Source organism: Apteryx rowi, unplaced genomic scaffold (genome assembly GCF_003343035.1).
Source record: "Apteryx rowi isolate R43461 unplaced genomic scaffold, aptRow1 scaffold_2, whole genome shotgun sequence".
NCBI lineage: Eukaryota > Metazoa > Chordata > Aves > Apterygiformes > Apterygidae > Apteryx > Apteryx rowi.
Genome location: NW_020448307.1, coordinates 4,832,068 through 4,853,623, shown reverse-complemented (window position 1 = coordinate 4,853,623; position 21,556 = coordinate 4,832,068). Strand labels below are relative to the sequence as shown.

The window sequence follows — 21,556 nt, the reverse complement described above, 5'->3', positions numbered from 1 at the left end:
GTTGCACCAGGTCTTTAATATCACCATTTTGTTAGTGTATTAACAATAGCCTTAATTGTGTTCTAATTTATTGCATTTACTCAGATGGTGCCATTTTCCTCACTTTTTTTAAGTGCCAGCATGTGAAAATCAATCACAGTTTAATTTAAGGCAGTGAAATTGCTCTTGCAGCTTTCCATCAAGTCAGCTACATACCATCCCTTTTTCCATAAGTATAATTTGGGTTTGTAAGGTGGGAGGGGTTTTTTTTCAAGGTGAAATTATTTCCTAGGAACTCATGTTGAGTTTCTGAGGACATGTTTCCTGGAGGAGTACTATGAAAGAAATTATTTTCTGGATACTCTTTTGGGACTGGTTAACCAAACTGTTGGGTAATAAAATTTAAAGTGAAATTGGTATTACAGCTATAGAATTTATTTGAACCCATCTGGATACGATGACACAGTTTAATGTAACAATCTGTAACTCCTTGGAAGTTCCTGAAAAAAGAATTGGAGTTACTAAGAAAGAATCTAAGCCGTAAAATCTGCTGTAAATTCCACCCCATTAGACTGACCTCGGTGTGATCATCTCTTCATATTCCTAGAAGATATGCCACACAGTGAGGAAAGGTGAGGTGATTGCTTAAAATATCATACTTCAAAATTTCTTTGTAAAGTATCTTACAAAACTTATTGTTCTGTAAAGTGTATTTTATTGCACTGTAAAATATGTTGCTGGTAGAAAAACTGCTAATCAGTTCTGGGAGAAGTTCATGTATATGTGTGAAAAGTGAGCTAGATGCTAGATGAATCAGGTGCTTTCTTACTATTCCAGCCGGGAGGTTTTGCAGAGATAACCTTGCTCATAGTTGCTCTCTCTTGCTTTTTTGATTTCGTTTTGTTTGTCTGCGGCATGCCTTCAAGTGCATAGTCAAATAGCACGTGTGTCTCTGTTTTCCCCTAGAACGACTATAGGAAGCTATCTATGCAATGCAAGGACTTTGTTGTGGGGGTGCTGGACCTGTGCAGAGACACCGAGGAAGTGGAGGCAATTCTGAACGGAGACGTGAACATACATTTGTGCCCTGAGCACCATCGGCCAAGCCTGAGCAGAATTAGGCTTGCTATTAAATACGAGGTCAAAAAGGTAAGCTTTTCCTTTAGATGCCTGGTGAATCCATCTTACCAGCTAAATGCTGCTGCTTTGATGCTACTTGGAAAATAATAAATGAAACATAGATTTCATTGGGCCCAGGGTTATCCCTTGCATTTTAACATTTTTATGGCATTTTTTCATGTATTTTATTGTGGAGAAGGGTATTTCCAAAGTATGCATTACAGCAGGCATGGCTTTGCTTTTAAAGTGATAGAAGTGGATGTATGGGCGGCACGAGGGACTGTCCACGTGGCACAGAGCTTCTTGTGCAGGCCACAACTGTGAATCTATGAAGGGTTCAGCAGGGACCAAAGGTTGTTACCTTGACAAACTTCCTTCCTTCACTCTGATATGCATAAAGAGGAGGGGTGAACCTAGCAGAAGCTGTGGCAGCTTTGGCCACAAATTATAAAAGCAAAGAAATTAAAGCAGCTTCTCACCCTCCATATACAATGTGCCTTGCCTTCAAACTAGACTTTTGCCATAGGCTGAGGAAATAGCTGGATTTTGCAGCCTTTCTGAAGTCAGCAGACCAAATTTCCAGTCTCACCTCATTTTGCTTTCAACTGCACCTTGACAGCCTGTCTCTGATCCACATCTCATAGTATTTACAAGCCACAGTCACTTGCAACCATCAAGTCTTACCTTTTGTGTAATGCTAAAGAGCTAACATATGCAAAAAAGCAGCAATTTTGTCATAGGCAAGAGCCCTTACTGCAGTCTGATGGAAAACAGAATTCAAAATTAAAAGAAGACATTGGTGGATTTTTGTTCAGAAGTATATCAAAACCTCAGAAGTCAATGTTTGGTGAACATTTTGCTGAATCTTGAATTTTTTTGTGGAAGTATGTGGAAAATAGATAACTATTGGTTTTTTTGTTTGTTTGTTTGTTTTTTGTTTTTTTTTAAATAGATCCCCAGTTCCCTCTCTTACAAAGCTCCAGACCCATATTCTAGGAGTTCAGGTTTCCAGCAAATCTGATTTTGATTTTTAATGTTACTGATTCACTAGTTACATAGGGGTGTTTCATATGAAAGACACTCAAAACTCCTCTACCAATAAAAGAAAGATATATATTTTAAGGGAAAACATAAAGATTGTTTGACTTGTAGAAGGTTTTGGGTTTGGGGGTTGTTTTTTTTTAATGGTTTTATTTTTTTTTAATTCAGCTTTATGGATGTGTGTTCTATGAATGGAAAATTTAATTCTGGCAAATCCTGGGTCTGGGTGGTCCCAATTAATTGCTCCTACAATATGCATTGATGGAAACTGGGCTCCTGCGACTGGGCTAGGAGAGCTTTCCAAATTTCCCAGCTAACATCTGCTCTCGCTTTCCCCTCACAAACCCGCCACCTGCTTTGATCTGTCTCTCAACAGTGTTACTGTGCTGGCCAGAGAAGGTCTCTTCCTGTTATGAAAGCCATTAATTAAAGAGAATCTTAAAACTCTTACTGGAAATGAATTGCTTTCATGCAGGAACACATGGTACGGAGCCCAATATTTCCTCCCTAAACGTGGTGTCTCTGCACCGCCTCATCACCAGCGCTGGGCGTAACGTCTCAGGCCACCCTCAGTTAGATGGCTTTCAGCAAGCTGGGTCAGATGCAGCTATTGAAACTGTGGCTTTGGCCCCAAACTTGCCCTGCTGCTCTTTCGGAAAGGCAGCTCCCTGAAAGGCACTCGGAGCTCACCATCGAGGAGCAGCCCCCGCCGACCTACGGCCTAAGAGTTAGCACGAAGCTGGTGGGAACCTCAAGCCCTCTGAACGTGTGAAGTCTGCATTGTTTTCCTCGTTTGTTCTTCTGAATACTGGCCTCATCCTTTAGATCCCGAGACCTTTGAAACCACCCCCGCCAGAGCTGAACTGCTGTCGGTTATTGTGCTGTTTTGAGCACGTTTGTTCTAGCTTAGCCAGTTTGTTTTAAGAGGAACGTTTCCTCCGTTTCTCATTTGTTATATTAGCGCATTATTTCGTAATGCATGACCACTGGTCTGAAGCCACACGGTATCGGTGGTAGGTCATATGCAACTGATCTCTTCGTCTGTAATAACTTCCTATGCCCAGGAAAGCTGAGCATCCTTTCTGGATCGCAGCAGCTTGTTGCTCACAGATACTAATTTTTAAACTAATTATAGAACCTAAATATGAGCTTTAGTCAATCTCGCGTTGACTCTCAGGTTAGAACTTTTCAGCATATTCTTTTCAGCAGGCAGCGCATGTCTTATGTCTAAGATGAGCATTTAACTGCTAACTCCAAAGGAAGATAGTTTCATTTGTGGGAGGCAGAGACGCATTCAGATAAATGGCTTTGGTTATTGGCAGTGACTTATGATAATAGACTGATATTTATCATACATACTTACTGAACAAAGAGATTGTGTTATGGTAACACAGTAATGGTTTCCTTAAGTGGCAATAGATTCGATGTACAGGTTTTATATCTATTTGAGAGACAGCTATGCTTATGTGTACAAAATCTGTGCTCTGAATTATATTTTCATTTTAAGAAAATAATAGAGAGGGGGAGAGATGGAAGGGGAATTATTATAAATATTTAATAAATTAATTTGGGGGATGATTCTGTAAATTCCAAGTCACTTTTTCAAAGCAAATGAAATGATTCATAGGCATAGCAAGATCGCATGTGGCCCTCCAGGTATAAAAGGCAGACTGAGAAAGGCACAGTAAGTGACTTCTCACTTGCAGCGCTCAAACCACCCAGCCACGTCACTTTGTCGAACAACCCTGACCGCCCCGGCCAAACCAGGGTGGCAACATGTAGGTGGCTGCATCTTACCCAGAAGCAATCCCAGAGATGTGTAGGCCAGACGTGCTGCTCCTTTCTAGCTTTTTAACTGCGCTCTGGCACTGGAATGATACGGGAATAACGGTGTTTGCATTTTTGCCCTGGACATTTTATCAGATATGACAGGGTTGCAATTCTATATTAAGAAATAAAGATGTTCTTACTTATGTGAGTATAGAGAGGGCAGAGCATGAAATACTTTATACTCACTCCTTCCCATGAGCAGCAAGAAGAAGTGTAGAAGCCAACATGCCCTTACAGATTTCACAATGGGCTGAAAAAATAAAATGAACAGGGCGGTAGATGCTAGGTTTTCTTTATTATTATTAAGTTAGTCTCCAGTCTAAATATTTGCATTTACATACAAAGTTTTAACAAATATTTGATATTTTATCTATTTCTACCATTATGCTTCTTAATTCACATTTTCTTATTAGCACTCTAAGTGCCTGGGGTAGGCTTTATTTGATGAGAATTTCCAGAGCACAATTTATATTGAAAATTATTATTTAGTATCCATGAACTTACTTTTCCAGCTGCTGCTCCGGTCCACATTTTATCACATCATTTCTGGAGTCTGGGAAAAATGTCAAGGGCTCCCATCCTCAGGCAGGATAGCAATTGCATCTGTCAAACTTCATCAAGCTTTTGCACAAACTTTTAAAATCCTCTTTTTTTTCTTTTTTAACTCCTTTATCTCTTACTTGGTAGCCATCATATAGTGCAGTCAGCAACAGCCACAGTGTCCCTTAATCATAGCAGGTGGTCTCCCGGCTTCTCCTACACCCTGCCCAGCTCACAGCCCACGTGGACCTATTCTCCTCCTCAAAGGCCACATCGCCACGGAGGCAGAGATGGCACCGTTTTGAAACTGAGACTCATCACACCCATCACTTTGCATTTTATGGATCCGTATCGGCTCTATGCTCTTTTATTTTTTTCTGCCTACGTACCCACATGAAAATTTTAGGGACACAGCTAGTGTTATATACACAGTTCATGTTGTTAGAGATAATTTTGGATTAGGATTCTCTATTACTTTGTCCCTCTGTTCTTCCAAAAAGCAATTCACAGTTCAACAGACAGGAGGTAGTTTTATTGATCAGTATCTTTTATTTCTATTAGTACCTTAGAACGTTTGAGATGAACCTTGGAAAGTCATTCAGGAATGCATCAGAGGTTCCAAACTTCATGTCCTTGTTTGTTTCTTTTCTTTTTTTCCCTCTCTTTTTCTTTTCTTTGTACAAAACAAACTACTAGCAGATATAAGACACTGGCAAGAGAGCAACTTCATCTTTCTACAACATAATGGAGGCACTTTATATAGAAGGTGACTGAAGAATTAAGAAACTCTACTTGTACATGTTTCACAGCCAGGAGAAAGCTAAAATTGCTGTATTTTACAAAATGGTCTTTAAAATCTCCACGTTTCTCCAGTCCTCTACTCTTCATGAAAAGAACTAAATAATCACTCTGTACCCCAGGATTCTTGGACAACTGCATTCAGAAGTCCTCGAATTCAAGTTTTACAGAAGCACGGCTCTCTTTAAATTAGCTGTCTTAATGATTCATGATTCCTCTAAAACAATTCCAAATGTTACAATGGGAACATTTTGTCAAGAGTGGAATAAACAATTTGCAAACATTTGGGCATTTAATAAGTCCTGGATACTTTCCAAGAAATGGACTGTGTTACGGGATTGTAGCAAATTCACTGTTGTCTCCCCTGGCATTATTTAGCTATGCTTCGCCCTTGCATGTGCTGGTCAGGAAGGGGTTTCTCTCTCTTCCAGCTGTGCGGACCCCCCGGCGAAGGCAGCGGGTGCCTGTATTCTGCGGAAAGGGGGTGTGTGGGAAAGAGCAGCAAAGCGCCTTGCTGCTGATGCAGAGCATAGCAAGGCTGTTCACGTGATTTCCTTGGATAACGTAAGAGGGGGCTTGTCACAGTGTGCGAGCAAATGCCGTGGCGGTTCTCCAGCACTTGCTCAGAATGCACGGAAGTGGCAAAATTTAAAGTGATGTTAAGGTGAAGCGATAATTGTTTAGGCTGGCTGCTTCTGATGGACAACAGCCAAGAGTGGTTTGAGCTGCCAAATTTGAGTTCTGGTCCTGATGGAAGAAAACAAAACTGATTTTAGCCACGGCGCTAGTTTCAGAACTTTTCTATGCTTTTTCACTTAAACTCTGCAGGAACCAGACTAACACCAAACTAGGTGCATTCCAGCACAGTTCTGACCCTTGAAAAGTTCATCTGTCCTGAAGCAATAGAGCGTCCCCCTTCTCTGAGGGAGGTAGTATCAACCACTTTTCATACAGCTTTACCGTGGAAGCTCCTTCAGCCAAGGATGCTTTCAGTCATTCGCCGTGTAGGCGTACAACATCTAAGTGAGAGTAACTTCATGTTCTTGACTGGAAATTGCGCAGCAATGCTTTTTCTTGCCTTGAAGCAATTAAACAATTTTGATTCCAGTCAGATACTGGAAACACAAAGGTGGCACAGATTTTCCTTATGAGTGAATTAATCTCTTATTAAACCTGGGGGTGATTTTTTCCAGTGAGGGGAACCAACCTTCTACCAGTGAGCAGCTGGGAAGACTTTCCCTTCCTCTGTCTGAACCCAGCTGTCCTTTCATCACAGGACATTTACTCAAAAAAGGGGCTAGTGAAAAGTTAGGCCAGAGATTTATCCATTCGTGTGGAGAACTGATAGTGAGGAAATGCACAGCTTTTGATATAGCACTACAAAACCATTTTAGTGGTGTATATTAGCTTTACAGAACATTTAAATATTTTCTGTTCTCTTTTTTGTCCTTACTGCTACACTCTTCTCTTGTCCTCCTTTCACGTTGGCAAGTTGTTTACATGTTGACATTACCTTTAGGTCGAAAGCCGGAGCTTCTCTTTAGGAGGTGACACCTATTCTCCTTTGCTCCCAATGTCAGAATCATGGTTGCTGTGTTCTTTTTAATTGCAAATGTCGAGTGCCCAACTCTGTTTTCTCAGTTAGCAGCTCAGCTCATGGCCATCACAAAGCCAGAGCACCTTTCTCTTTCACGAGTTTTAATTTAATTAACAGTAAGACACACAAATTGGGTTTGAGGGAAAAAAATTAATAAGAATTAAACAGAACACCAGATGGCTGTGTAAATCCTATTTAATAGAGAGCTGGAACAGGAACTTTTCTCATAACTATATTATTAATAATTAACGTATGGATGATGCTCCAAGCAGAATACTCCTGGCTGCATTAAATTATAATTTTTCACTGCATTGGTCATGCAACTCAGGTACTCAAGGGCATACGAAGTCCTAGCTCTTGCTAAATGCTCGCACGGGAGCTAGAGGAACATCAGGGTAGTCCTTTGATGGGTAAAAGCACGAGCTTCTGCTCCCACTGAGGAGCCAGCTCTGACCCCTCCGATAAATGTGCGATAACTGACACAGGCTGGAGCAGGGCTTGACTAACACATCATTTGCAAGGATAACTGGAAAAGCTCGGTGTTTGTGAGCAAAGCAGAAGAAAGTACACCAGAGAGCGGAGGGCTGGAAAAGCCCAGAGCTGACAAGAAGTGCAGACACTTGGCCCTTGTGAGAGCTAAGAGCACGTGTGTGCCGCGCCATGGTGGGTTGCTGAGGGCTCTGTGCACTCTGAATTTGCAGTTATCCCGCGATGCTGTGTCCTGGGGATGAACTGCTGCAGGGAAAGAGAGGGAAGAGGGGTCCTCAGCCTGCTGCCTCTCAGACAGCCCAAACATTTTTCTTACCGCCACCAAAAAGCTACGTGGTCATAACCAAAATGAAATGTTTCAGCTCCAAGCTGGCAGCTTTCGGAGATGTCTAGATCACAGGAAATCTCTCTTGTGGTTGCTTGCCCTGCTTTGGATCAAAATGAAATTTAGAAATTTCCCACAGGACGAGCTGTGATCTTCTATAACATCTTGCAGGTATGGCTTGAAGCAGGAAAGGGTTATGTTTTATTGTCCAAATGTGAGGCCAGAAGGAGGAGAGCTTCTCAAGAAGAAATGTTTTTAGGAAGCTGGCTTTTTGCTCTTTTTCTATAATCCCTGGTAAGTTTTCTCACCTCTTTAGTTTCAGAAGTATTTAACAGGTCATGTGGCTTCGATGCTGGCCTGGATTCTGGTAGAGGGATGAAAAGTGTCTCGTGTCTCCGACACTGGAAAGCCAGTCAATAAAGTACAAATGTAGTCTACTTTCTGTGTGAATTGTAGAAACACGGTGGTCATTCTGGACTCTAAACTTTTCCATGTAATTCTTCAGCCTCTTTCTACATTTTTAATTGTGTATTACAGGCCTTTAGTCAGAGATTGGAAAGGGAAGGAATTACTTCCTTTCCTCACAGAAAGTGTTTCTATGTCTCTGGGTATTTCATTAGCAAGGTTCCTTCCTCCCACTAAAATCTGTGGTTCTGATGATTTCCTTTCACCCAGATGTTTTAATTTCTTTTATTTTCCAAGATGAATCTCATTTTGTTATTTCCTGCCCATACATCCATCCTCTCAAAGCTCGAATGAATCATTTCTCCATCCTGACTGGTGTTTGCAATATTCCCAATTTACTGTAATATGCAGACTTAATTATTTTCATTTGCAAAGTGCCACAGGGTCTTAGAAGTCCATCAAGACAACGACAAGAGAGCAGGGGCATGCACTGGGTCCTTTGCCTACATCCCCATCACAGATAAAAGGACTTAAAATTCCCTTTATTAATATTAAAATTATCTTAGAAAGTAGCAATTAAAATGATCTGCTATAAACCTGACCTCAGATGCTCCCAATTTTGGCTTCATCTCCCTCTGCAGACATAGATCTGCTAATGTGCATTTTGGATGGAAGGTCAGAGGAAAAGGAGTACAAAGCCTCAAGAAGAGGATAAGATTCAGTATTTTAAGTTATTGAGGGGATTCTGCCAAGCAGTGTTCAAATCTGGGTGGCTCCATGGGCAGAGACCCTGTGTGCAGCTCTCCTGCCTGGGTTTTTCACCACCTACCTTTACATGTCTACGTTCGACTTGGCTGTCGGGACTCCACCTTATGGCAAGAGGAGTCTCGTCCTACGAGCGATTCTTCCTCTCCATCAGCTCTGCGGGGTTCAGGACGTCTGCTCTGGGGTGTTTGAGTCTGAGCACCAACCCAGCCAGTCCTCACTACGTTGCTGAAGGACTGCCCATGGCTCAGGCTCTCTCAAGGTGGGACAGGCTATAGTGTTTTAAATTTCTTTATTCCGTGCCCCCTCCATGAATTTGCTTCTGTGATTGTTTTTTTTATAGGTACCAAAGGGAGTTTGTTGTTCAGTGGCTTTCTGTTCTAGCTTTTTTTTTTTCGGATGAATACTTAAATAATAAAGATTTCCAAGTGGCCTTGATTCTGCAGAGATATGAAAAAAACCTGGAATGTTAGATGCTGGGACTTCCAATTCATTTTCTTGCTTTCAAATAAATAATTCAGTGATAAGAATTTGTTCATACATGTAAAAAGAGGAGAAACTAGACATCAGCAAAAAATCTTTGGGTAAAACATACAGCCCACTAAAATATGAAACTGGAATTTGTTTGAAACCCAACCACCTTATTCACTAGACTATAGAAAAATGTTTAGCATAAAAGAGACCATGTCCTTATCTCAGGGAAGTGACATTATAAAGAAACTTTAGATAGAACAAGCTTTAAACTGAACCAATTACAGAGCTCCTGTACACTCTACATTCTCTAGTTATGTGTCTCAAATATATCAAACTTAATTTTATAACATGAATTCAAAATGTAACAGTGAACAACAGCAGCAACAAAAAAATTCTCCTCTATCCCCTCCATTACCAAGAGGATTATTAACAGTGTTTTCACTGAGCACTCGAGAGCATTTCTGTCAATAGGCGAATTGCATTTGAAATGGTCCTGGCAGTTTTACTTACCCCATTATTTTTGTTTTCTGTTAAACTAATTTGTTTGTATTTGGTTTTATTTTCTGTCTAATTAGCATTTTAAGCCTGGCTGAATCCTGTTTCCATCCGCATTACTCATTCCATAGGAACAACGCTGTCTCATTTTTAGCTCTGCAACGCATGGGTGGCTTTGGGCAATTATGCAAGCACTGGGATGCTGGGCTGACCTCCATTCCCTCAGCTCTGTCTTCTTGTCACCTCTGCAAAGTGAGATCCTGATCCTCTTCACATAGTCATTGATTTAGCAGAATATCTATTCCAAACAGCATACTTGCTTACTGAGTGATGGGAAGGATATGCAGTTGTAAACTCTTGCTGTGCTAAGACGTAAAGTGTTCAGGATCAGAAATTTGGCTTAGATAACTCAGGTCAACTAGCAAGTGGGTCCAGATATTGGACTTCCATAAAGCTGGAGAGTATATGGTTCTCCTGGGATTTGATGCAAGAATGTATTTCTCCACTGCAAAATGGCTTTAAGAAGAAAACTCTCTTGGTTAAGAAAGGTGCTTTTGAAAGGCTTTACAAAAGGTAGTAATTTGTTACTAAGGTCGTAACAACATTTTTCCTAAACCTTGAAAGTAATTCAGAGCCTGACATTGCACAATCCATTTTTATTTTGTCCTGGTAATTCCAGGTCATCTGTGCTCTGCTTAAAGTAAAATGCTTTTCTCTTTGCTTTGTAAATACTGATCTTAGACTCTAGATACTAAATTTGAATATTCACCAGAAATGTAACAAAGATCTTCTACTGGATGAGCAAGAACCTCATGAATATTTGCGTGATGCCATTAGACAGTCAAATGAACCCCAGCAACAGAGAAAAAGCTCCAGAAATTCTCAGGGCAGGGGCATTTTCATCCCTCATGTTCTCTGTGCGTCTCTGCGATTACTGCAATAGCCCAGGGGGTTCATACTGCAGGAGACCCTTCCTCACATAGTATTTCTCTTTATCTGATGCCTTGGTCATATCCTATTGAAAGCGGTCTTGACCTATTGAAGTTTCTCTTCAGTCTAAGTTGAACAGGGATTCATGTAATTCTTATTTTTTTCTGGTTGAAATTTGGGTCAGCTGATTTACTGTCCCTTGTTAGGTTTCTCACATGCAAAATGTTTTAAAAACTGGGCCTGGAGCCACAGGCAGAATTTGACTATATAAATAGAGCAGATTTCTTTTGTGAAAAGATCCTACAGAGCGTATATTTGGGTTGGAACTTCATTTTACTTATTATTTTTAATTTATAAAGAGGAGAGCAATGATTTTGAGTCCAAGTGGTTTTCTATTTCATTCTTAAACTTTCTACAGTATCACTTAAACCCATTATCAGAAACTGCAGCAACCTATGAGCCAAGTTCCATCCACATTTACCCTCTAACAATCTCATTTGCTGTAATTTAGTAGCGCGAGCACCACTAAAGGCAAATCTCTGTGTCCCTTTCACACTCCAGATCATAAAACAAATATATTATATCCCGTCTTGTTTTGTTAAAATGTCCCAAAGTAGTTTCTTCAAAACAAAGGACCATTTGTTCAGTCAAGGTACTCAGAACACAAAGTAAAAGATGAAAAGAAAAAAGGCTGATGTATATATGGGCCTTTCCCTGCCCTGTACCTTCCATAGAAAGCTTCAGCAATCTCCACTGAGCTCTCTTGTCTCCTGCTCTGCGCTGGGTGAAACAACAGTGCAAGTAGGTGGGTCTTTTTCCAGATCATAAACTGTTCTGAAAATTTTTTCAATTTTGTTTTTTCAAGATTTTTGCAAAAAAAAAAAAGTTTCAGTCCAAGCAAAATATTTTGTTCAGTACAAGTCAAGCTGCTTCATTTAGGCTTTGATCCTTAAAAATACTTAAAATACCAAAGGAAAAACTGAAAAGTAGTTCAGAAGCAAAAAACTGCAATGTTTTGTTTTGGTGTTTTCCTTGTCTTTTTTCTTCGTCTGTGTGTGTGTGCATATCTGACCCTTTGATTCAGCTGATCCTCTTTTGTGAAACAGCAGAAAACTTTTTATCTTTTGACTGGAGAAGTCAGGGACACGGCAGTAATATTCTGCTTTCCCCTTTCTCTGAGTTTCTTCCGCCCTTGCCTTTGTTTGCTGAGACTCCCAGGATGCCCCCAGCAACCCAATGAAAGAGCACTTTGGCATCCCCTTTGCTGCATGATTTGATGGGAGAAACATGATATTGTCTCCGCGGAAGTGGAGGGGAAGCCCTGGTTTGGTCCTTGCCCCACTGCGTGTTGGCTCCAGCCCAGCACCGCTGATGAGTGATGCCAATGCGCCCCCAGGGCAGAGCTGGCTCCGGGAAACACCAGTGCGGCCGGTCCAGCTGCTCCGTCTGCCTTTCTCTGCCAGGATGTGCCATAAAGTCTTCTTCATGACGCTAATGCAGCATTTTCTCCTTTGTTCCCTGGTCACACACCAGTCAAAATGGGAAAATCCATGTAGAAAAACCACTCGATGCTCCCCTCGTTTTCCTTTGTAACTTGAGGCACAGCACGGCAATTAGCTCAAATGAGTCACCAGAAGTTTCCTCATTTCCACTAGGATCTCTGGCATTTGAAGCATTGCACAGCCAAGTCAGGGTTCCCACGAGCAGGTGTTACAGCTTAAAATGTGTTAGTTGATGTTATGGAAGGCTTACAGTAGCTACATAAAAAGATAAATGTTTAATAACGAGCCCAGAAAGATTGTTCTGAGGGCATGAACACAGCCACACGATCAAAAGAAAAATGGCTCTTCCCTGCCCCTTGCAGCATTTCCTGACATTACAAATGTTCTCCTGAAAATCTGTTTTTGTAGCTCCATTTCTAGCTCTCATTCACTGATTAAACACACCACGGTTCACCTGAGTTACAGCTTTTGTTCGCAGGCTTTTGCCTGCGTTTGCTCTAAGGCTTACGGTGAAGGGACGAGTTGGTGGGAACGTGACGGGAATGCCTGGCTGGAAGCAGAATATTAAAGTCAGAAGCTTGCGCTGTTAGTTCCGATGTGGAGATTTTTAGTGTTTTCACTGGTTCACTGATGAGTTTTTCCTTCCTACCTCAGCCCCTGGCTATTTAGCGCAAGGTGCATTAGTAAAGCAGGATAATCCTGTCTGGGTGCTTAATTCTTTTGCACTGATGGTAGATTTCTACATTCAAGAGAAGTGGAATTTATTTCAGTTATAGAAAGTCACTGTTGTTTCTGTGTGATTAGTTCCAGTCACCTGAAGCTGATCTCTGGCATTTACTTGCCATAAGTTTTCCTATTTCTGCTGATGGATTTACAGCATTCATTTATCTAAAATGTATATCTATTTTTTTCTGTTTAACGTCTGAGCATTGGCTTACGCTCTTAGTTTCCTCAATTTCTGTCCTTAGTTTCCGGGTGTAACTCATCCAGTGCATGCCACGGGACAGGAGGGATGCTGCTCAGGCAGGGACCACGGTGTGTTTTGGAAAGGGTGTTTTTGTGGTACCTAACCCAGGGACGCTGTAGGCACCTGCAGTGCTAATATTAAACAGCACCAATAAGTGGGGTCATCATGACGGACCCCTTCTCTCTTCAATATAATGGACAGTAAATAAGACATGGAAGTGTCTGTATTACAGTTTCATGGAACTTCCTATACAGTTATAGAGATATAAAGGTACTTTATTGTCTGTGCAGAGAAACTCATGTATTTTTGAACAAGTGTGTTTAGGAAAAAATTCACTTTCTGTCGTGAGAGCTGTAAAGTACTTTCCCACAATGCATATACATGATAAGCCAGGAGAAAGAGCTGTCATACGTCAAATTAGACAGCCATGTGGAAAAGTTAGTGTTTAATGCAGTGTCTTCAGGGGTCTCCAAAAAACCTTGTCTTTATTTCCGTGTGGAAAGCTGTTCCTTTGGGCCCTTTTAATCCCCACTGAAGGCTTTGGGAGCTTTTTTCCTTGTTCTAGCCAAAGGTACACCTAGCCCTTAGTTTAATCACCTCCAGCAAGTAACAACAGCTTTTGGAGCTGTCAGCACTGCCGAGTCCTTCGGTGGCTCTCAAAAATGTCACTTTGGCAGCTTTGCTATTTAGACTGGCTCTTTAGCCCAATATGCTGATTTTTTAACCTTGGTAACTTAGAAAATACATGTAACTGATAGGCTGGGGGGGAGTACAGTTTTCTTCATAAATCACATAGGTGTGCATGATATAAGGGGAACGGCCACCACCTAGCAGGATCCCTGTGGCAGGGGGTCGCGTAGCTGCCGCAGCAGCTTCTGAGCGGGGACGTGGTGGAAAGTGGTTTGCTGGAGCTCATGGGTCCTGATGCATTAGCTCTATCAGCTTGGAGGGGGCTCCATCTGCCCATGAGCATAAGCACTTAGTGCTTTTAAATAGCTCTTTTTGGACCCATGCGATCTCGTCCATGGCCAGTGCCTTCCTTTCAGTCAGGGATATCTTGTCCTTCTGCAAAGCCCCAGCCACACTGGCTTGTTGCAGCACTTGCTGCCTTTCCCTCCTTCCGGGATACAGCTCAGGAGCAGCCACAGCTTGTCCCTTAAAGTCTCTTGGCCCCTTTTTCAGTACTGAATAAAGAAAAACAATATTTAATAGGAACTTTGTTTGAAAAAAGCATTGTAATATTTAGGCCTCTGTAATTTTACTATATCACCATTTTTCACTGCATTTTAAAGCACTCTGCCTTGAAGCTTTTATCTCAAGCTCTGTTCTTTTCTGTGCCTATGATACCAAGCAAACCATTAGTATAATCTTTAACTTGGTGTCAGTGCCCATTCCCAGGGAAGAGAGAAAGTTAAACAGCTCTGTGATGTGTTTGATGAGAATCTAAGATTAATTTCTGAAATGTTGATAGAGAGATGTTAGCGTTGTCCAAGGGTTACTGGGTATGTCATTAGTAGCTGATGGAGCAAGTGTAATGAAACACTCTACTGCTTGCTGTAAGCAAATAAGAGCATGAATGAATTTTGAACTATCTTCCCTATCCTGATCTTATTTTCCCCTCATTTTTGGTAATAATCAAAGAGGAACACCATCAAGACTCTATGGCACATTGCCAATCCTTATTGTCTCGTACAAAATAAATTGTCCCAATAAATTCAGTTTTATGGCAATTCCTCCTCAATTTTCTCGTGTTTGTATTTTCCTTGTAGCTGTTCCCAGACACAGTGAAACAGTGAGCAGATTAAAATGTCTGAGGAATTCTCTGAAGTGCCAACCAGCGTAGGACTTTGACTGTCTCATTGCCAAGGACAACTGAATTTCTTTGTCTGAATTGATTCTCATAATGCGGTGAGCAATTGTAAGAGCCGAGGGAACCCTGGCTGTGGCTTTGGCCCTGCACCTCCGGACTCTGCACACGTACCAGCGTGGCTTTCCATGCCACTGGCTGCTACAATTGCTGTTGACTTCATCAAATACAAAAATAAATTTTACAAAGGAAATCGGTTCCCTGCCTACTTTCCTTCCAGTTAATCTTTTTTTTTCCATTTGCCAAAGAAATAATACCCCTTAGCAGCATTAGAACAAACATAAACACTGAGCATTTGGAAATTCCTATTTGTAATACTGCTGCCATCACTTCAAGTTTAAGCTTTAAATGCTCAGAATGATTAGGACTAATGATTTATAGACCTATCTTTTGATAAACTTTCCCCCTACCCTAAATAACTTAAAAGAAAGCATAATAAAATGGTAATATTTCTGGGGACAATGTCTCAAGGAAAAAGAGGGTCAAATAACTTCCTTAACTCTGAAGCGGGAGTAGTAAATTCTACTTTTTTTAACTTTTTTTGAAAAATGCAGGCCCCAGAGCCTAATTTATCTGAAGAAGCACATTTTAAATGGCCACTAATGTGCTGTTAAAGAACAAAATGCACTATTCCATAGCAATCCTAATTACTGTGTGACTGTATTTCAATCTGCAGTAGCAATGAACTGATCATTAAAACTCACAATAACCAGTTTGTTATTATGCAAACATCTAGAAAAGAATCCTTTAAATTTCCCATGCAATCACTGTCACAAAGCTAGTGAGGATGCAAGCATGATGGGAGTCTTCTCTACTCTCCAGCTTTGTGCATCGCTTTTTGAAGACCCGTTCTGGTGGACACTAGAGTCACACTTTTATCACGACTGTTGAAATCGCAGCTGGTTGCAGCCAGAAGGGCTGTAGTGGGGCAATGGGGTGGTTGCCAGACCTGGACCATGTTCACCACGCCAGGCAGGGGTAACAGCAGCTGCAGACCCCTATATAACCTCCCCTTTCCTCCTCTCTGTCTCTCTCTACTCCCTTATCCTCCCCCTCACCTCCAGAAAGTTCTGCTTTTTGAAATAGTTGAGGTTTTTACATTCCCCTTCTAAGAACATATATTCACCCTCAAAGCTCATAAATGAAACACTCAACCCTGCTAATGCAATCAGCTACATTAACAATATTTATTTTTCATCTTTTCCCTTAGTTATTTTGCTTTTTAATTATCTTTCTTTGTGATAAAAGATAGTCACATTCTAAATTCAATCACTCTGAAGAACAATATGAAATAAAGAAGCTTAATCTTTATTATAAAACTCTTCTGCAGGATCTGATGGTGCTGTAATTTTGCCATTAAGAAATTGCCCTTTTCAATTATCTGCTGCTAGCCCCCTTTTTTCCCTCTGAACAATAAACTGAAGAAGAGTCTCAGCTACAGGATACAAAACACGTACTTTCTGTACCAGAGCAGCACAGCTCTTTCTTCTGCTTTTAAATTTGTCTATTATTTGTCCCATCAGTTAAGAATGAGCTGTCATTTTTTTTTAAAGATAATCTGAGATACAGCATTTAAAGTTGCTCCCTGCAAAATACCAGCCAGACATTTTATAGGTTACAGGAGAAGGAGAACCATGCAGAGTGGTTCATTCTGGTCCACACGCAGTGAAGAGAAACAATGTCCGATTAGTGCTGAATAGCCAATTTGTTTGAGCTGCCCTAACACTTCAGTCGTGTGTTTGTAGCAAATTATCAGAGATTTTTTTCAGCTTAACATCAAAGTGCCTCTCCATTTCTTTTCTCAGTCTCGATGTACACCATCTTAGAAGTTTCCACAGGTGTGATTCCCTTCCCTCCCGCTGCCAGTGTTGTTAACAGTTAAATATTGAAAAGAATGAATGTGATATTGCGTTGTAAATAATCTTTGGTCTGTGAACTTTCTGATAGTGTCATTTTCATAAATCAAAGACTTACTTGCTTTTGCTTATGGTACATGTAGAAAGGCCATGGAAAAGCGGATTTGCCTTTCTAGTGCCTTACTCCAGTGGAAAGCTCTTGATTTGCAATGTCATTAGCTGAACTGTTATTAACAAAACTATTAATTTTTGTCCCTATTTAGCAAAACAATTACATATTTGCCAACATACAACCCTCCCCAGACAAATGCTTATGTGTGAAATTATGGGCTTTCTGTATAACCGTTCAAATAGACCTACGCAAGTGTTACTGAATCCAGTCTGTAGATCCACTGTGCAGCAGCCCAGAGGTTTTAATACAGTGCGAAGTTTTTTAGACTTGTCTCTCGTTTCACTGACGATGACAGTGCTGACCACACGCTCAAATCACAGTCAGGAGATGGAGCTGCAAATCTCAACCCCACAGAGGTGCTTTGTCAGTATTGGCCACTGGCAGACTTTGGGTTTTAGCTAGATGGGCTGCTAAAACATAGCTTATATCTATAAATGACATGAAGCAGAGAAGTGAAACATGCTCTGCCAATAAGTGGAAACCTTAAGGGCCTGGTGTGCAGTTTTCTGTTTTGTGGCACCATAAGCCACGCTGGACTACAAAGTCCCTGTCTCTCTCTGCTAGTATATTCAGCAGGTTATGCACTGAAATCTCACCCTTTCAGACAATGTTACTGATACTTTTATTTTTATTTCTCTTTCAGTTTGTTGCTCATCCCAACTGCCAGCAGCAATTGCTCACCATGTGGTATGAAAACCTCTCAGGCTTACGGCAGCAATCTATAGCTGTGAAGTTCTTGGCTGTCTTCGGGGTTTCCATCGGCCTGCCGTTCCTCGCCATAGCATACTGGATCGCTCCCTGCAGCAAGGTACAAACTGATTAAGGTGCATCTTGTTTATGGTCATTTCTATCCATGGCCTGGGATGAAGTCACAAATGTTTCTGTAATACTGCTGCAAAATGATTAATTCTAGCCTCTAAGATTGCCTCAAAAGAGGGCAAACTTCAGATGTTTCTTGATATGCTCAAATGGAGCCATTAGGCATGCTCCAAAGTTCATCCTTAAAAGTAAAAAAGATGGGGTGGGGGAAGGAAATGTTGAGACAGCAGGTGTGAAGAAAAGAATAGGAACAACAAGAAATGGAAAGGAGATGACAGTATGAAAGTGGGATGAAGAAGGAATAGAAGAACAACAAAAATGGAGAATAACAAAGGAAAAAGACCTTTGTTGCCCTTTTAGTTCACTCTGATCTCATTCCCTTTTCTGTACCCTGTGTTGCAGGTTCCTCTCTTCTTCAGGGCTTCTTATTTCCCTTTTCTTCTACTTCTTGCTGATCTTGTATTTTTAGTTAGCGGAGCATTATTACGGCACATGCATCTGAGGCTCTGCAAAGCCGTGGGGGACTGCTGAGTGCCACAGAGAAGACTAGACTTAATCATGCAACCTCTGCAGTGCTGAGGGAAAAGATGATGAAACTCGAAAAGTTGCTATGTATCTAATTACGGTTGCGCTGTGTCTCACAGCATCAGATGGAGCAGGAAAGTTTTGCTAAGACCTAGAGGTCGAAGGACCAGAGCCAGCCATTAGCTTGTGTTAAAGCTCGAGCTGTCCATGGTTTGAATTCTGTAGTGAGATTTCCATCCTGAGACTGCTCAAACAAGTGGAGATGAATAGGTGTGTGGCTGAATGATGAATAGCTTTTTCTCTGTTCTTGCCACATAAAAGAAAAGGTGGCGGGGGGGAATCATTTCACATGGAACAATACTGGCCATATCGTCCATTCCAAGTTAGAGTGTCTTCAGCAGAGGCTCATCAAAGCTGCTTAAATCTGAAAGAAATGACCTCTGGCATGGGTATTTTATTCAGTCCTGAAAGTATTTTCTCCCATTCCCTTTAAAACCAGTAAGGAATCCTTTCCAAATTTGTCAGGTCCAAGAAACTATAGATGCTCTGATGGGTTTTAAGGAAAGACTATAATTTCAAAAGAGTTATCCATTAGTACATCCAGACAAACCTCTGAAAACAAATAGCCTTCCAGAACACCTCGTGTAAGAAAACATGTTTAAAGCTTGGTGTCCTCCAAAGCATCTTCAAGACAAATACTTTCTCTCAGAGTGCTTGAGAATATAACTTTATTTTCTCAACATTTGTATCAACACAAAAGTTAACAGCTTTTATAAATATTGAATAGGATTCTAAAATGTCACACAGAACAGAGAAGTGCATCTGAAGTCAGAGCTGTTTTGTGGGTGGTTTTGGCTAGGTCTTAGCAGGAATTTGTGTATGGAATTACCATGTTGACTCCTGTATTTCAGAACTCAGTCCAGGAGGGATTTAGGAAGCTCTTTAACTGCTTTCACCTCTCTTCAGTGTGCTGGCAGTTGACACACCTGCCAACTGCAACATTTGTGGTATATTGTCATAATTAAAGGGGCTGAATATAGCAATAGCTGGGGAACACAGCTAGGCTGGAAATAAATGGAGACTTTAAACAAAAAAACATAGAAAAGGAACTAAACTGGAAAGCATTTCAAAGCAAACCCATTAGTTTTACAGCAGAAATAAGAAATAATTGAGAAATGATAATTTTTTTTTAAAATTTCTCGAGGTAGATGTATTAGAATTGAAAAAATGGGGAAAGGGAACAACACAAACCCCCTTAATTTTTCAGTGATCCTGATATCATTGTGCTAAACCTTTCATGGAACCTCCTTTCTCTCCTTCTCCCTGCTTTAGACTGTGAAAATATATGTAGCCTTCTATCAAATTTAAATTGTAAGTTTTTTCAGGCAAGAGTTGTCTTTTAATGCATGGTTTTGCATCAAACAGAACAATGTAGTCTTGATTTTTGGTTGGCACTTCTGATATAAATAACTGAATAATGATATAATGAACACAGTTTCCCCCAATGTATTGGCACTCCACCCAGAATCGTGGCTATTAGACGCAAGGGCTGAGGGCTGAGATATGAACCTTGTATCCCCTCACAGTGTTATTGTGGACAATTACATATGCAATAGATTCTCTAAAAGGATGGTCGTACTAAAAGAAGATTTACGTGTGATGCTGGCTGCTCTGAGCAGCCTGATTTTGTCCTTGTCATTTTTTGCAAGGGTATTGTTTGTTTGTTTGTAAGTCATGTAAAAAATTTTGATGTTGTACAACTGCGTAAGAACGAAATAATTTTTCCTTCACTGCAATCAGCTTAGATGCTCAGATTAAAATCAGGTCAGGCCTGGCCTAAAAGCCACATGGGTGCCCAGGCGAAGGTGCTGCCTGCCGGTGCGAGGACAGCTCCTCAGTCTGTAGGAACCAGCAGCACCGCGTGACCCATTCGTTGGCCCCAGAGAACAAAGTCGCTTTCCTGGACCTCTTCTGCTGACTTCAGCAGATGCTGCATTTCATGAAAAATGCAGAGACAAAACCTCTGGAGAGTTACTGTTTTGAACTAGCCCCGTAGTCCATGGACGTGGTGAACATGGCTTAGGGCTCCTTTGTACGGGGCTCTGTCTCTTGACAGATCTTTGCCTGAGGCTGGCGTTGTGTTCAATCTTCGCTGAAGGAAATGAGGAAGAGTCTGTTTTACGAGTCAGGCAGAAAGGAGGGAGTTAGCTTAGGTGGATTTAGCCAGCTCCTCTGCTTATGCACTACAGAAAGAAAATCTGCACCTTCCCCCCTTGTTGATTGAACTGAGTATTAACATGGCTCTTGTAAGAGGTGACTGCATTAGGGAATACGGGCCTATCAGGGATCCATTTCTGAGCTAAGACAGTGAGAAAAGTCAGGGAAACCTCTGTAATGTGGAATACAGCTTATAGTAGCTGTCCTGACCAATACTGTGGGGCATCACAGTCTTAAGATATATTGGTAAAATTTAGCAGTTCGATACAGAGTAATAGAGTAATTCATATCTCAGAATAATTCTTTCGCTAGTGTATCTCAGCAAAGAATATGTTCTCAAGCCTTTACTCCCTAATGGAAAGTTTTCTTTAATAAAGGCTCTGTGGTGTTTGAACATGCCATACAATTACTACCCTTGAAAGTTTAGTACACAGTATTTAGCTGACTTTGCAACTGGACTCTTAAGTCTTTTCTTGCACTCAGTTGCACAGAGCCATCTTTATTAAAACAATTTTGGTCCAATTTTGTTTATTCACATCTGGATGCACAGACTGTTGACAAAACTCCCAGAGTGTAAGCCTATCCTATGCTGAATTAGCTGGGTCGACTCATCCACCTCATGGCAGTCGTGACTCTGAAATTAACTGATGATTTATATGTTGGTGTCCAATACTTGTTTCACTGGTGATCAAAAGAGAAAATAAGAGACAGGATGGAAAAACTGCACAATCTACTGCCCAGTTTCATGTTGTCAAGAGCAAGGAAGGTTTGGAATGTTTGCAGAACTTCAAGAAGTATTTTCTTTCTTCTCTGATCCGTCGAAGTACACAGTCAAATATTATAA

General features: G+C 41.0%; 1 protein-coding gene across 1 annotated transcript in view; it reads left to right on the top strand.

Annotated features, from left to right (window-relative positions):
- The window catches only part of TRPC7 (transient receptor potential cation channel subfamily C member 7), a 76,409-nt gene that overhangs the window by 24,455 nt on the left and 30,398 nt on the right, over nt 1-21,556 (top strand). Inside the window, exons 2-3 of the mRNA XM_026063348.1 lie at nt 946-1,128; nt 17,795-17,959. Coding sequence (XP_025919133.1) covers nt 946-1,128; nt 17,795-17,959 — 348 coding nt within the window. The remainder of the gene's footprint in view (nt 1-945; nt 1,129-17,794; nt 17,960-21,556) is intronic.